Source organism: Peromyscus leucopus, chromosome 8b (assembly GCF_004664715.2).
Source record: "Peromyscus leucopus breed LL Stock chromosome 8b, UCI_PerLeu_2.1, whole genome shotgun sequence".
NCBI classification, from domain to species: Eukaryota; Metazoa; Chordata; class Mammalia; order Rodentia; family Cricetidae; genus Peromyscus; species Peromyscus leucopus.
The window spans coordinates 78,406,047-78,423,025 of NC_051086.1; the positions used below are offsets into that span (position 1 = coordinate 78,406,047).

A 16,979-nucleotide genomic window follows, 5' to 3' on the forward strand; every position below is an offset into this window, starting at 1 on the left:
GAGAGGTCACAAACCTAGCAGGTATCAGAATCCAGATGCCCAGCTCAACCTTGCCAGGAAGCAGAAAACACAGCCTGATCCTGTGAGGAGGCAGTGTGGGGCGGATGCAGCCGGGGCCCAGGAGGAGGCAGAATTTAGAAGAATAAAGAGCTAACCGACTTCCCTTGGTGGCGCATGCAGCCCTTGGCTGTGATGGAAGCATGCCTCCCTAGCCAGCATCTGGGGGAGACTGATTCCTGATATTTGGATGGTACTTCAGAAAATGGACCCCATGCAATGGCCCTGGGGGCACTGGGTATGCAAACCACAGGACCCAGTGGTTTCCCTGGCCCAGCCTGTCGACCCATGGGTGACAAGTGTTTGCCAAGGTGAAGCGCTTTCTCTGTCACACAGTCTGTGGAGACAGGCCACCCTGGTGTAAGGCAGAATCCAGTAAAGGAAGCTTTTCCATCCAGGGTGGAGGAGGAGGAGAAAGAAGAGGGAGGGAGGCATCGTGCCAAGGAAGCTCTGAAGATGGGTGATACCCCCTCAAGGCTTTGCCCAGGAGTGCCAGCTGGGAAACCAAATATTGCACCCATAGCATATGCCCGTGGGGAGAAAAGAGGCGCCAGGTGGAGCCAGCCACAGTGTGGCAGTCACTAGACTGTTGAGGTTTAGAAGTTGTGAATTAGCATACAGATCCAGGAAATGTGTGGGTGCCCAGGTGCCATAGAGAACACAGCGGATGTCTGCAGTTTCCAGAAAATACAGGCCATCCTGCAGGGATGGAATTGTTATGTCCTGGATGTGAGCTGATCAGTGCTGTGGCATCAGCACCCATCGGCAGGGCCTGATGTGTTCACATCAGCATCCAGGCTGCAGGTGGGGCTCAACTGGCAGAATGCTTGCCTAGCATGTGTGAAATCCTGAACTCTATCCCCAGCACCATATATCCAGCTGTGACGGTGCACACCTGTAACATCTGTATGTAACCCCTGTAACACCTGTGTGTAACACCTGTAACCCCAGCACTCAGGAGGTGGAGGCAGAAACATCAGAAGTTCAATACCATCCTTTGCTTCATAGCAAGTTCAAGGGCAGCCTAGGCTATATGAGTCCCTGGAGGAAGAAGAGGGGGAGGGGGTAGCACTGGTAGATTCTAACAGATGACTATGGCATGAAGGAAGAAGAGGAAACATGGACTGCTGTTCAAATCTTAAATGGTCTTTTAATTAAAAAAAAAAAAAAAAAACCCAGAGCCGGGGCTGGAGAGATGGCTTAGCGGTTAAGAGCACTGGCTGTTCTTGCAGAGGTCCTGAGTTCAATTCCCAGCAACCACATGGTGGCTCACAACCATTCGTAATGAGATCTGGTGCCCTCTTCTGGCCTGCAAGCATGCATGTAGGCAGAACACTGTATACATAATAAATGAATGAATGAATGAATAAATAAATAAATAAATACCCAGAGCCATATATCAGGGTGAAAGCTGAAAGATCAGAGAAGCAGAACAGCTAGTCACTAGTTCTTACATCTACAAAATTCTCAGCCTAAAGAGAGTGAGTGAGTTCCTGTTTCCTCATGCCTTGTATACCTTTCTCTGCCCTGCCATCTTACTTCCTGGGATTAAAGGCGTGTGTGCTTCCCAAGCAAAGGCATGAGATCTCAAGTGCTGAGATTAAAAGTGTGTGCCACCACTGCCTGGCTTTTTCTCTCCTATACTGGATCAATCTCGTGTAGTGCACTGTGGCTTTGAACTCACAGAGATCCAGATGGATCTCTGCCTCCCAAGTAATAGGATTAAAGATGTGTGTGCCACCACTGCCTGGCTTTTTCTCTCCTATACTGGATCAATCTCGTGTAGTGCACTGTGGCTTTGAACTCACAGAGATCCAGATGGATCTCTGCCTCCCAAGTAATAGGATTAAAGGTGTGTGTGCCACCACTGCCTGGCCTCTATGTCTAATCTAGTAACTGGCTCTGTCCTCTGATCCTCAGGCAAGTTTATTAGGGTACACAATATATCACCACAGTGGACAGCTCCCATAGCCAGGGAGCATGAGGAAGATGGACCCTCAGTCACAGGGAAGGAAAAGGAGGAAGCTGGAGGGACCCGGAGTCTGGCTTCCTATGTGTCCATTTCAGAACATCTGCTAGCCACCAAAGGAGACTAGGAAGCTGTAGCTACAAGTGGGGCTTAAGAGAAGGGCTCCACACCAGACATGTGCACTGGGGAGCACTCAGCACATAGAAGGTGCTGGAGTGAGAGAGTCTGCACACGCGCAGATGAGAAACCAAAGACCCAAACCTGAGCCCTGAGGCAAAAGCATGAGAGATGACTCAGAGCTCAAAGGAGAAAGTGCTTCTGTGGGGAGGAAATGCAGATTTTCAACTCCTATTGAACTGCTTCTGTGGGGAGGAAAGGTGGATTGTCAACTATTGAAAGACAGCAAGTGAAGCCCAAGGAGCAGTTTTTCGGGGGGTGCTAAGAGAGAATTAGAGCCCAGCTGATTTGTGGATCTTTTTTTTTAAATATTTATTTATTTTTATTCATGCAGTGTTCTATCTACATATATGCCTGCACACCAGAGGAGGGCATCAGATCCCATAATAGATGGTTGTGAGCCATCATGTGGTTGCTGGGAATTGAGCTCAGGACCTCTAGAAGAGCAGTCAGTGCTCTTAACCTCTGAGCCATCTCTCCAGCCCTGGTTTATGGATCTTGATTGGCTCTAAGATGTCAGAGAGGGGCTGGGGATGTAGCTAAATTGGACCCAAAGCCCAGGGTTCGAGCTGCAGATTACATAAACCAGGAATGATGGTGCACACTGGAATGCTAGCACTAGGCAGCAAAGACAAGAGGATCAGAAGTTCTAGATCATCTTTGGCTACATAGTGAGTTTGAGGCCAGCCTGGGTTATGTGAGATCCTATCCAGGGTGGGAGGGAAAAAGAGAGAGAAATGCTGGAATTAGGCCAGATAATTCAATTTAACAGGATTGGCCAACTATAGCCTATAGGCCAAATCTAGCCCACTCTCTTTGCATAAATAATGTTTTGTTGGGATATAGCCATACCTGTATGTTTACAAGTTGCCATGGCTACTTTTGCACAAGAGGGCTCTGAAGAGATCTGAATAGTTGCAACAGAGGCCAAGAGGTCTGCAAACCCTAAAGCCTTGATCAGCTAGTCCTCTGCAGAAAAAAAAAAAAAAAAAAAAAAAAAAAAAACATAGTCAGGATGGCCTTAAAGAGAGCCAGAATGGGGACTCACACCTTTAATCCCGGTGCTCAGGAGGCAGAGACAGGCAGATCTCTGTGAGTGTGAGGCCAGCCTGCTCTACATAGTGAATTCTAGGCTCTCCAGGGCTAGGTGATGAGCCTCAGTTTTCAATTAATTAATTAAAAAGTGAACCATTAGACCAAGAGAGGGGCTGAGACAGGAAAATTTTAAGTTCAAAGCCAGCCAACGCTACATAGTCTCAAAAATAAATGGATGGATGGATGGATGGATGGATGGATGGATGGATGGATGGATGGAAGGAAAGATGAAAAGAGAGTCACTGGGCCAGGCATGGCAGTACATACCTGTCATCAAGTACTGGAGTGGAAAATGGAGTTGAGGCAGGATAATTGTGAATTCAAGGCCAACTTGGGCTCCTATCAAGACTCTTACTCCAAAATAGCAGGAATGACATTGGGGAGGTAGCTCATTGGTTAAGGTCATTTCCTGCTTTTCTCAACACCCACAACTGCATCTGACTTCAGCACCAGGAGCTCTGACACCTCTTCCTCTGACCCTTATGGGCACCTGCACTCATGTGCACAGTCACACATGCATACACATGCACACATAATTAAAATTTTAAAATAAAATAAAATAAAAACAAGGGCTATAAATTGGTTGTGGTGATGAACGTGCAGGCAGGGAGATTAAAAGTTCAAAGTCTGGACTGGAGAGGTGGCTCAGCAGTTAAGAGTACTGACTGCTCTTCCAGAGGACCCGGGTTCAATTCCCATCATCCACATGGCAGCTCACAACTGTCTGTAACCACAAGATCTAAGACCCTCACCCAGACATACATGCAGGCAAAACACCAATGCACATAAAAATAAAATAATTATTTTTTTAAAAGAAGAGTTCAAAGTCCTTCCATTTAGCTAGTTTAAGGCTATCCCAGGCTACATGAGACTGTATCAATAAGTGAACAAATAAAGAAGGGTCGAGAATGTGAGTGAGTGGTAGACCAGCTGCTCCCCATGCACAAGGCCCTGGGTTCCATCCACAGCATTGCCTCCCTTCTCTGGGGGGAGGGGAAGGGGTCGATGAGAGACACGATGGGTGTCACGATGATAGGAGGTAGCAAAGTCCCCCCTGGTTCCTTCAGCTTCCCATCTCAGTGCTCTACTGGGATGAAGTGAGAGAGAAAGGGCAGGGAGAGGGCGAGTATAGGAAACAGCTGGAGCCAGCTGTCTATTCCCACAGGCTCTTCTGTGCCTGTGGACTCAACCTGCTGAGGATCATCGATATAGGAGGGAAGTCTTGGGCCTGAACTGAACATGGAGACATTTTCCCTGTTGGTATTCCCTAGACAGTGTGCTGTGATGACTGTTTACACAGCCTTGACCTCACATGAGATGTTCTGAGCAGTCTAGAGATGGTGTGAAACTCATAAGAGGATAATGTAGGTTTGTGTTGCCCTAAGTGGCAGGATTTCCCTCCTTTTAAAGCAAAATAATATTCCATTGTGTGTGTACACAAGCACCACATTTGTCCACTTAACCCACTGACAAATGTTTAGAAGGGGTTTGGGGTTTTTGTTTGTTTTTGAGACAAGGTCTTATGTTAGCTGAGTCTAGTGTCAAACTGGCTACATATTGGAGGGTGACCTTGAACTTGCAACCCTCAGCTGCTGCTTCTCAAGTGCTGGGTGACGGGTGTATAATAGGGTGCCTGGATTTCCTACATCTTGGCTAACGATGGCTCTTACTGCAGTGAACACAGGAGTGTAAATATCTTCTTCAAGATCCTGATTTTAATACTCTTGGATACATTCCCAGAAATGAGATTGCTGGATCATATGGTAATTCTATTTTTAATTTTCTTTGAAGAAATCCAGACTGTTTTACACAGTGGCTGTACCATTTTACATTCCCGGCAATGGCACAGGAGGCTTCTAATTTCTCTCCATAGGGATGATTATCTTTTGACACTTTGACAAGAGCCACCACAATTGGTGCCACAGGACAGGCCCTTGCAATTTGTTTTGTTTGAGACAGGGTCTTGTGTAACCCAGGCTGATCTTGAACTCATCGTATAGCTGAGAATGAGATTTAACTTCTGGCTGTCTTACCTTCACCACCCAAGTGCTGGGATTGCAGACATGTGGCATGGCGCACAGCTGGTCATTGTGTCATGGACTCTCATGTCCCCAGTGGTTAGTAATGCCGGGTACCTTTCCAGGTTCCTGCTAGTGGTTTATTTGTCTTCTTCTTGGAAAGGTCCATTTGTTTTCTTGCCACAAATCTATATGAACCCAGAAGACGTCGTGTTAAGTGAAATAAGCCAAACACAGAAAAACTGGTCTACACTTAAACATCCGAGTCCATGGGATGGTAATAACAAAGTAGAATAGTCAAAGTCATGCAGTCCGGAAGTAGAAGGTAGAAGTGGGATTTGCTCTGCCCATGACCTTGGACTACAGAGCCTGAAGGAGGCGGTGACTTCTTAAAAGGAAAGGGAGGCTGGGTGGCCAGTGGAGCACACCTTTAATCCCAACATTTGGGAGGCAGGGCCAGGCAGATCTCTGTGAGTTCAAGGCCAACCTGGTCTCCAGAGCGAGATCTAGGATAGCCAGGGCTACAGAGAAACCCTGTCTCGAAAAACCAAAAAAAAAAAAAAATGGAAAGAGAGAAGCGTCAGGAGCCCCTTCTTTCTGCTGCCTGGTTCCTGGTGTGATCAAATCCAGGTGGATTCACCCCTGGTCAAATTAGAGGATGACTTCAGCTATCTACTCTGTTCTGTATTTGTGAGCGTATTTCCTCAATTTACCCTAATAAATTTCCCTACTACTCCTCTAGCAGACGCCCATGGATTTATCACATTAAAAGGTGTTTGCCACAGTAGGGAGGGACTGATCAAAGGGTAAACATTTCAAGCCAGTCATGGTGGCGCATACCTTTAATCCCAGCACTCAGGAGACAGGGACAGGCTGGTCTCTGTGAGTTCAAAACCAACCAGGGCTACATAGACTCTGAGTCTAGATAGATAGATAGATAGATACATACATACATACATACATACATACATACATACATACATACATATACATACATAGATACATAGATAGATAGATAGATAGATACATACATACATACATACATACATAGATGAGAAGATATGAGCATTCAGGTCTAATTAAAGCATGGTGGTGCACATCTTTAATCCCAGCCCTTAGAATGCTGAGGCAGAGGATCACTACAAGTTCCAGGCCAGGCTGGGCTACCTAGTAAGTTCTAGGCCTTCCTGAGTTACAGTGAGACTATCTCAAAAAAAAAAAAAAAAAAAAAACAATCAAAAACAACCCCCACCCAAAAGAGCTTCAGGCATGTAAGTTCTTGGGTCTAGCCTGCAGTACTCTAGCCATGACTAATACAACTGTAGTGTGTACCTGAAGTACACTGAGAAGCTCGCTCTTGAAGGTTCTCACTATGTAGGGGAAAAAAGGTAACCGTGTGAGCCGATTAATGCCAGTCAGCTTGGTGTAACGATGATGTTCCACAGTCTGGGGATATCAAAACATCAGGGGCCAGGGGGTTTGGCTCAGCTGGCAGAGCATGCATGATTCCCAGGGTTCAACCCCCAGCAGGCATAAACAGGTGTGGGGGTGGACACCTATAATCCCAGCACTTAGAAGGTAGAGGCCTGCGGATCAGAGGCTCAAGGCCACATAGAAAGTTCAAGAGCAGTTAAGAGCACTGGCTGCTCTTCCAGAGGTCCTGAGTTCAATTCCCAGCAACCACATGGTGGCTCACAACCATCTAGAATGAGATCTGGTGCCCTCTTCTGGTGTGCAGGCACACATGCTGTATACATAATAAATAAATCTAGAAAGAAAGAAAGAAAGAAAGAAAGAAAGAAAGAAAGAAAGAAAGAAAGAAAGAAAGAAAGAAAGAAAGAAAGAAAGAAAGAAAGAGACAGAGAGAGAAAGGAAAGGAAGGAAGGAAGGAAGGAAGGAAGGAAGGAAGGAAGGAAGGAAGGAAGGAAGGAAGGAAGGAAGAGAGAAAGAAAGTTAGTCAAGAGCAGCCTGGGCTACAGAATTCCCTGCCCCAAAAACAATGGGCTAGAGGTGTAACAATGATACAATGATGCATTCTTGCCTAGCATGCACAAGGCCCTGGCTTCTGTTCCTAGCACTATAAACAACAATAATAAATAAGAACATTAACTATATATCTTAATTGTATTAAAACTTTGTCAACTATGCCTCAGAAAAGTCTTTTTAAAGGAAATGAACTAGGAATCAAAACCAGTAGATAAGAAATAGAGTCACTCACCCCCACCCCAGCCCCTGTCTGTATCAGGCATTTCCTCATGTGACGTAGGTCTGTTGAGCATCAACCATGTGTCAGTGTGGTTCTAGGTACCTGGGACACCAAGGAGCCAGATGGACTGGGGTTCCTGCCCTCGGGAGCCCACAGCCTGCTATATACCCACTTCCCATGAAGTGAGGTACTTTGGGTACGCTACCAATCAACCATGTCACCTCAGGGACCAGGATCCAGACTCAGCCCTCTTATCCCTTTTGACTATGTATCATCATCTAACAAAGGTCTACTGACAGCAAGCAGGTGACTGTTGCTGTATGTCCTAATCCCTGACACTGCCCTGCCCAAGGTCATGATCCCAGCCATTGACCTTGTCTCCCCAACAGCACCGTGTATCTCCCTCTGGGGCCTGTCACAGGCAGGCCATAAAGGCATTGTGAAATTTGTCTCCTCTTTTGTTCATTATTTAGTAGTTTTATATTTTTATTTGTATATATGTTTGCATGAGTTTATATGTACCACATGCATTCAGGAACCCAAGGAAGCCAGAAGAGGGCTTCAAATCTCCCCGAACTGGAGCTATAGGAGGTTGTAAGCCACTAGATGGGTGCTGGGAACAGAACCTAGGTCCTCTGCGAGAGGACTAAGTGCTCTTAACCACTGAGCCATCTCTTCTGCCCCTTATTTCCTCTTTGAATGCCCTTTCCTACCCTCATGTTTCTGTTCACATCTCATTATTTCCCTGCTTGGTCCGTTGACTGGAGAATTCCATCTTCACGGGAGAGGGATGTAGCCCAGCTGTAAAGCGCCTGACAACAGTTTGCTGCACCGGGTGATACACAGGCATGACACAGTATACATGACGGCATGACACAGTATACATGACGCTTGGGCTCAATCTTCCGCAGAGGGAGAAGAAATCAAAGGCAGTCTTCCAGACTCACTGCCCCTCTCGTTCTGGCCTCTATCCCCTTTCCAAACCTCACTCCAAGTAGGTCCTCACCCTCACCATCCCTCCAAACCTCACCCTGCAAAGGCTGCTGATAAATATGCCCTGTTCTCCATCAGCCCAGCACAGGCTTCACCCTTCCTGTGTCCGCAGCAGTGTGCCTTGCTCAATTGAGCCCCGGCATTCTCTCGCCCATTTCTCCTCACACTGCTCACCACCCCTCCTCAGTCTCCTTTGCCGTTCCGGCTCCCCCTGCATTTCAGCACAGAGGTCCCAAACTGTTGGTGCTCAGGGAGTGTGCAGATCCATAAAGCTAGCCTTGAGCTTTCCAAACTCTGAGTCCAGCAGAAGCCAATTTCTGCCAATGGGTGGGTGAGTGGATGAGTGATTTTATGAATGAAGACCTCAACTCCCCATATAAAAAGAATCAAAAAAAGAGGCCAGGTTGTAGAAAAGCAAGGCTTGCGTAGTAACAATATGTCCTAACTGCCGTTTGCACATGCTGGGGGTGGACACTTTTATTAGCTCTTTCTCACTTTTATTGGTATAGAGAAAATGAAAGGCCCATAGCATTCAGAAACCTCTTTGGCCAGCAGGTGGCACCAAATGATTTCTGATCTCGTGCAAGGTTTGGGACTCCAGGCTTTATGGAGGTTCCCAGCTCAACATTTGTAATGCAGTTTGAGAGTCTTCTCTGTATATTTAAAGGCACCAGTCCATGCTGATTGCAGGATGTCTGGAGGCTCCATAGGGAGCTCCTGACGCATCGAGGGCCTAAAATCTTCCAGGAGCATGCAGTACCTTTAGAAGCTGACCGATTCCCCCGAGGGAAGCACTGCCCCCTCTTCTTCTGTCCTTACCGCCTGCAGCTTTCATAGTCACCCTGGAAAATGGGTGTCCTTAACCCCTCTGTAGCTGAGAGAAATCATGCCTGACCAAGTCACGTGCCTAGCAAATGGAGCCATCAGAATTCGGCCATGAACCAAAAGCCAACTTAGTCCAGCCTATCCCTGTAGCAGACTTTGCCAACTGGCATATCCACATGTATCAAAACTGGATTGTACACATTCACCACACAACTGTAGTGTGTGTGTGTGTGTGTGTGTGAGAGAGAGAGAGAGAGAGAGAGAGAGAGAGAGAGAGATTGGGGGGGAGGGAACGCACGTGATCAGAGATCTTAGTAGCCTACAGAGATTCCTGTTCTGAAGTTGACATGTCTGTATCATATGCTGCAGATACCAACCTCAGTGAACCAAGATACATGGGGGACGAGCTTACAGTCTAGCAGAGGATTGGCATTGGATATCAAAAGGAAAGTTCTAGAACCTTTCTCAAATAGCTCTTAGCTACTTCCTGGTTGAAAGCAAAGGTGCCTTTGAACCCTGAAATGGGCAGAGGCAGAGGGGAACCCTAATGTTTTCATCACTCTCACTCCTACAATCATTGGTTCCCACAGATTTATTTCTGGGAAGTCCAGCGGAGGAACCTCACGGAGAGGGTGAAGACACTTTTCCTGGCAGAGAACAGTGTGAAACTCAAGAACCTGACTGGCTACACAGCCTACATGGTCAGCGTAGCGGCCTTCAACGCTGCAGGAGATGGGCCACGGAGCACCCCTACCCGAGGCCAGACTCAGCAAGCAGGTAAGGAGAAGTCTTGGGGAGGTCAGTTTGTGGGGACAAGAGGAACACACCTGCTATCAGAACTGTCTCATGCATCCGGAAAGCTGGGTTTGGTACCCAGGCCCCACTTCCAAATGTCTTACAGAGAGAGAACCCAGCCTGCAAAGAAGGTTCTAGATATGAGTCCAGAAGGAAAAAAAAAACCTCTCACCACAAACCTTGAGAACGCCCTCAGAGCTCACTTCGCCGGTTCTGCCCCCCTGTCTCAGTTTTGGGACTAGCCTCCGCTCCTACCCCCGACCTGGCTTTCTCCTTCCTTTTGTCTTCTTGCCTTTGTTCATCCCACCAATGTTTATTATCGTCTATGAGCCCACACTTCTGTCTCACGCTGGTGATGCAACAGTAAGAGAAAAAACAACAACAATATGTCTGCGTCCTAGTGAGGGCCACGGATCATAAGTAAGCACAGCTGAGCTGGCTGAGACGCTTTGGTGGGGAGCCCTGGACAGGCCCGCCCGCAAAGGCCTGGCCAAGATGGCTGCGTCCAAACTGGGATGTGAGTGAGAGGAGACCCGCCATGGGAAGTTCTGGAGACAGAGCAGGAAGCCGGGTTCCTGTCAGTAGGACCAGCAGGTGCAGAGGCTTGGGGGCTGGAGGGGATTAGAGGAACAGAACTGGGTGCTGGCAAGGAAGTGGGGTGAGTTTCCGAGGGTCCGGAGGATGGGGTTTGTATCAAGTGTACTAGGAAGACATGGGAGGGTCTGAGCTGTTGAGAATTAGATCTTTCTGTTTGGAAAAACTGGCTCTGCCTTCTGGGCTGAGAGACTCGGGGGGAAGGAGGAGAGAAGCAGGGAGACCAGATGGGGACTAGACATAGGACAGGATGGAGGAAGGAGAGAGGGTGCTGATGCCCTTGTCCTGAGGTGTCCAAAACCACTTCTCGTTAGTGTCTCACTGGCTCCCCGATAAGTCCCAGGGGTGAGCAGAGCAGTGCCACTTCTTTTCACAATGGGCAAGTGTCACCCCAGAAAACATGCTTTTTGCTCAGGGTCCCTCGGTAAGTCACATGGGAAAGGACAGCGGCTGGAACCAAGGACAGCCAAGGGAAGTCAGGGGGTTTTATTTGTCTGTTTCCAATGTGGAGTTGAATAGGCAGCCCTCCGAATCCAGGAGTTCCAGATCTGCAGATTCAACAACCAAGAAGGGAAAATATTTCCCAAAATTGCTTCCACCTGGGCGTGGTGGCACAGACCTGTAATCTGAGCACTTAGAGGTGAAGCCAGAAGGATCAAGAGCTCAAAGTCAGGGCTGGCGAGATGGCTCAGCAGTTGAGAGCACTGGCTGCTCCTCCAGGAGGCGGAGTTCAAGTTCAGTTCCCAGCGCCCACATCAGGTGTCTCACAACCACCTTATAGCCTCAATCCAGGGGATCCTATTTCTTTTTCTGATCTCTATGGGCACCTGCACTCATGTGACATACACCCAGACACATATACACATAAATGAAAATAAAAATAAACCTTTAAAATAAGATTTTAAAGATCAAAATCGACGTCAGCTACACAGCAAGTTCAAGGCCTCCCTGAGCTACATGAGAACATCTTAAAAAGCAAACAAAAAAAAAAATGTGTCTATACTGAACATGTACAGACAACACCAAATAACAACTATTTAGCAACAATGCATAGTATCAAGACTCATAAGTAACCTGGAGATAAGTTAAAGTATATGAAAAGGGCTAGTATATCTCCGTGGTTATAGAACTTGCCTAGCCTAAGAGATGCCCTGACTTTAATTGCCAACACCACAAAAAGGGAGAGGTACGTAGAAGATAGTATGTTGCTTATATACCAAAGTGACACCATTTTATATACAACAGGCATCCTCAGACTTTTGTTAGAACCAATTGCCTATGGATACAAACGGCAAAAGGACAGCCTTCTGCCCTAGCCACCGGAAAGCAGCTTTTCCGGCCTGATGCATCCCTTACTGTGCTTCCTACTACCCTTAAGGAGCTGTAGAAAGCAAGCTACCAAAGACAGTTCCTAACCTGGATCCTCCTCTCTGAGACAAGCCCTGACTCCAGGGGGAGCCTTTCCCTCCACCGACTCCCCTGGGCCGGCCAGAGGCTGAGCTTGGGTGTGCTAGCCTGCATCTGTCTGCCTGCCTGTCTTGACGGTGCTCCATCAGTGTCACTGGTCGGATACGAGCCCCTGGGAGCCTAGACTAAGCTTCCGGCGGCGCTGTAGCAGTAGGACAGAATGTCCTGTCCCACGTCCTTCTACCCCCAAGTGTGTTGGGGGAGGAGGGCAGGAAGGGCCCTGAGTTCACCTCCCTCCTTCAAAGACAGCAGGGGAGATGGAGCCGGAAGCTGTCAAGATTAGTTCTGGCTTGGTGGGAGGTAGCACTGGATAATAATAGCTGGCCATCCACCCGACCAGCTCTGGATGCTGGGAGGGAGGAAATGCTTTCTGTCTTGCCCCTTTGCCTCTCGCCTCGGCCCCCCCCCGCCCCCACCCCCGCCCCTGCCACTGCCACACACCAGAATCTTCCATCTCCTGTTTTCAGAGTTACCCCCCAGTGGTCTCAGTACAAGAAAACATCTCTTGCAGAGGATCTGACTGTCCTTGGCCTGGCTCCTCCTAACAGCATGATGTCTCTATGACAAGCCCTGCAGCCCGGGGATGAAAGGAAGGGCATGCCTCCGGAGTTCTGACGTCTTGTTTAGCACCCGCTCAGAGGCAGAGACACCCCCATCTTCTCTAGCAGGAGAGCTAAGAGACACACCCCACGGTGCCAGGAAATGGTCTTGCCCCACAGTGACCCTTGGGGATGCAGTGGCTGCTCCCATGCTACTCGCCAGGGCTCAGGGCCACATAGGAGAGAGTCCAGCTTCTCCATCTGTAAGGAGGGCTTTCCTCCCAGTGCCAGGGCCTCTGATGCTAAACAACTGAGTGCTAATGACGTCAAGGGAGGAAGAGAGGGTTCAAGGGCCTCAAGCGACCCTTCCCGCCTTCTTTTGGTGCCTAGCCTCACTCCCTCTTTTCTCTGGGCACAGACCCAAACTCTCCTGGTACTTGCTTGGAGCCCAACCTGAGGCTTTGAACTTCCACAGAAAGAGAAAAAACAAAAACCCTCTGCTGTCTCTCCACAGCCCCCAGCGCCCCAGGCTCCGTCAAGTTCAGCGAGCTGACCACGACCTCAGTGAATGTGTCCTGGGAAGCCCCACAGTTCCCCAACGGTCCTCTGGAGGGCTACAGGCTGGTGTATGAGCCCTGCACCCCAGTGGATGGTGAGTGGGGATCCCCCACATGGCCTGAACTCTCCCCTATCAAGGGCTGGTTTGCCTTGAAACTATGTAATGATCACCACTCCACAGTTAGATGTGGTGAGAATCTTCCTGCCTTAAAAATGGGGAGGCTTGCCGGGCAGTGGTGGTGCATGCCTTTAATCCCAGCACTCGGGAGGCAGAGGCAGGCGGATCTCTGTGAGTTCGAGGCCAGCCTGGGCTACCAAGTGAGTTCCAGGAAAGGCACAAAGCTACACAGAGAAACCCTGTCTCGGGAAAAAAAAAAATGGGGAGGCTGAGGCTTGACCCAGGAAAGGGGCGGTTCCCAGACAAAAGCATCTGAGGGTAAAGTCAAAACAGCAACATAAGGCTGCCACCTCCTGTGCAGGTAGGGGACTGCTAACACCGTCTTCCTGTTCCATAAACTGAATCGGGAAAAGAGGGAGGGAATCCAGGCAAAATATAGTTGCCCCAAGATGGGACAGCACCCTGAAGAGAAGTCCTCTGATGTTCTTCTCATTCTCTCCTGGCCCCCTTCCAAACCTCCGAGTTCTCAGCGTACCCCCTTTGGAGGGTCAGGGACCCCTTTTAGAAATCTAATCAAAGCCTGGGGCGCTTCCCCAAGAGGATGAGTGAGTGAGCAGTCAATCCCCCTGCTCTGCAAGTAACTGTCCTAGCCCAGGACATCTGCACTGGCTTCAGACTGTTCCCTCTCAACCACTGCCCTTCCCAGTCCCCGAACAAGACCCTGGGCTCTTGGGGGGGGGGGGTGTTAGACGGACAGCCCTGGCAGCTGGCATCCGGGACCTGCCAGCTTTCTCACACAGTATAGCCCAATGCCAGCTGGTAGGAATGAGGCAGGGCTGAGCAGAGGTCCCCAGAAGTCACTGATTTATTCCCACGCAGCTATCTTAAGAGAACAAGGGACTCACAAGAGAGAAGGGGACCAGGCTCCTCAGTGCCTGGGTCTGCTTACAGCAAGGCATAGGGGCGGGACTGCCCTAGGAGTGACACCCCGGTGGCAGGAAGTGACCACTTCTGTGGTCACCTCCCCCTCACTCTCACCCCCTCCCTCCTCCCAGCGCTGGAGCCTGGCAAGAACAAGGGGCGGAGCCTGGGAACAGCAGGCAGTTCTGGGTCAGTGGTGGGAACAATGGCCCTCAGTCTTTCGGCCACCACCTGGGTGCCAGCAGCCTGTCCTGCAGAGCCGAGCTGTCCGACCAAGCGGGAGGCAGGTCCTGGGGAGAAGTGCAGTCAGGAGCAGGGCTAGGTCAGAGGTCAAGAAGACAAAATGCAGGGAACCTGGACAGGCTACCGTCCCAGTGGCTTCCACCTGGCCTATCGTGAGACCTCCCACCGAGAAATGGAGTACTTGGCCTCTTGTGATCTTACTCCATCATAGACCACATGGCTAAATTCCATGCCCCTGTAGGTTCCTACTGTCCAAAGTACTCGTTCAATAAATAAATCGGGGTTAGAGGTGTGGCTCCATTGGTAGAGTGCTTGCCTGGCATGCACAAAGCCCTGGGTTCCATCCTCAGCACCACCTAGACCAGCCATGGTGGCTCATGCCTATAATTCCATCACTCAGGAGGTGGAGTCAGCAAGGTCGGGAGTTCAGGGTCATCCTTAGCTATATAGCAAGTTTGAGGTGAGCTTGCCCTACTAGAGACTACTGTCTCAAAAATACATAGGGCCAGCCTGGCAGTGGTGGTGCACACCTTTAATCCCAGCACTCAGGAGGCAGAGGCAGGCGGATCTCTGTGAATTTGAAGCCAGCCTGGCCTACAATGTAAGTTCCAGGACAGGCAAAACTACACAAACTCTGTCTCGAATAGATAGAGATAGGTAGGGAGGTGGGTAGATAGATAGATAGATAGATAGATAGATAGATAGATAGATAGGTAGCTAGGTAGGTAGGTAGGTAGGTAGATAGGTAGATAAAATAGGGCCTAGAGATATGGCTTAGAAATTTAGGGTACGGTCTGCTGTTCCAGAGGACCACATCCCAAGTACCCACATGGAAGCTCACAACCGTCTGTAACTCCAGTTTCAGGGAATCCAATGCCCTCTTTTGGCCTCCTCGATCACCAGGCATGCAAGTGGTATGCAGACATACATGCAGGCAAAACATTCATACACGTAAGATCTTTTTAAAATGCATAAATTAAGTAAAATACCTACTATGTGTCCAGTGCTCTTTCCCTGTATCTAAAACTCCATATCCCTGTTGGGGGTGCTCCTGACACTCCAGCTGAGTGGACAAATAAAGTGGGGGCAGCTGGAGACATATCTCAAGGCACTAGGGCCAGCTCAAGGGTGCAAAGCCTGTCCTCTGTGTGGTGACACCTTACACAAGGAACCCTGGTCCTGACTCAGGGAGACTTTGGGATGGGAAGCACAGAGCACACAGTACCACCCTGTGAAAGCCCCCGGCCTGCCCCTGACTGCCATGACCCGAGGTGCTGAAGCATCCCTACTTTTGCCCTAAAAGCCAACTAGTACAGATGATGGGGCTCCTGAAGTCAGGCTCTCGATGGCCAACAGGAAAGAGGAGCACAGGGCTGGGGCTGGGGCTAGGGGAGGGGCTGGGATCGCGGCTGGAGTAGTCACGAGGTGCCATCCAGCGCCACTTCCGGGATATCTTCACAGAACTTCCCAGTGAGGGTGCCTGGATTTCAAGTTCTATGGGATGTCAGGGTGGGCTGATGTGGGGCACAGGTGAGACAGGGTGGAGATTTTGTGGCTGTTCTGGGTTGGACAGCCAGGACATAGCTCTCCTCCTGGTACTTTAACCATGGAGCCCTCTTTTTCTGAGCTCGCGCACAGAGCCCTGCTCCTGACACAGCATTAGCAGCTCGTGGGCTGGAGTGACAGACAGCTCCGCTGGTTTCAGGGGCTAGAGGCCACCACTGTCACCTCTCCCCAGGAGCTGCCAGCAGCCTTGGGAACCCTGTTCCCACCAGCCCCTGCAGCCCCTGTTCACAGCCTTTCCCCACAGGGGTCAGCAAGATTGTGACGGTGGACGTGAAGGGGAACAGCCCACTGTGGCTGAAGGTGAAGGACCTGGCTGAGGGCATGACCTATCGTTTCCGCATCAAAGCCAAGACCTTCACCTATGGGCCTGAGATCGAAGCCAACATCACCACAGGCCCTGGAGAAGGTAGGAGAGACGCCACGCTGCCCTGTGCACCATATCCTCAGCCCTCCAAGTAGGAGGGGACCCCAGGGGGTCCAGAGCTGGATAGGAAGACAGTGGAAAGCACAGAGATTACTCTTCTATCTCCTGCCTCGCCCCCTTTCTTTCCCCCCCCCTCCGTTTTTCTCCCTTCTCCTGGCTCCTCCTTCCTCTTTGTCCCTCCTTCTCTCAGCTCCGCTCTCCTCCCCCATCCTGGGCTTGGTTATTAGCATCTAAATCCTCAGGCTATTCCAGCCCCGAGCCAGGAGTAACCCAGGAACCCAGACCCTCTCATCACACAGGCCCGTACACACAGCCCCAGGCTGCCACACAGCCTCAGCCTGGCTAGAGAGCCCAGGTTGGCCTGGTACTTACGGTGCTCCTGCCTCAGTTGCCCAAGTGCTGGGTTTTCGAGAG

At 49.7% G+C, this 16,979-nt stretch overlaps 1 protein-coding gene across 2 annotated transcripts in view; it reads left to right on the plus strand.

Moving 5' to 3' along the window:
- The window catches only part of Sdk2 (sidekick cell adhesion molecule 2), a 287,113-nt gene that overhangs the window by 245,490 nt on the left and 24,644 nt on the right, over positions 1 to 16,979 (plus strand). For both annotated transcript variants that reach the window (XM_028865305.2, XM_028865306.2), the window contains 3 exons: positions 9,931 to 10,117; positions 13,250 to 13,387; positions 16,386 to 16,547. In XM_028865305.2, coding sequence (XP_028721138.1) covers positions 9,931 to 10,117; positions 13,250 to 13,387; positions 16,386 to 16,547 — 487 coding nt within the window. The remainder of the gene's footprint in view (positions 1 to 9,930; positions 10,118 to 13,249; positions 13,388 to 16,385; positions 16,548 to 16,979) is intronic.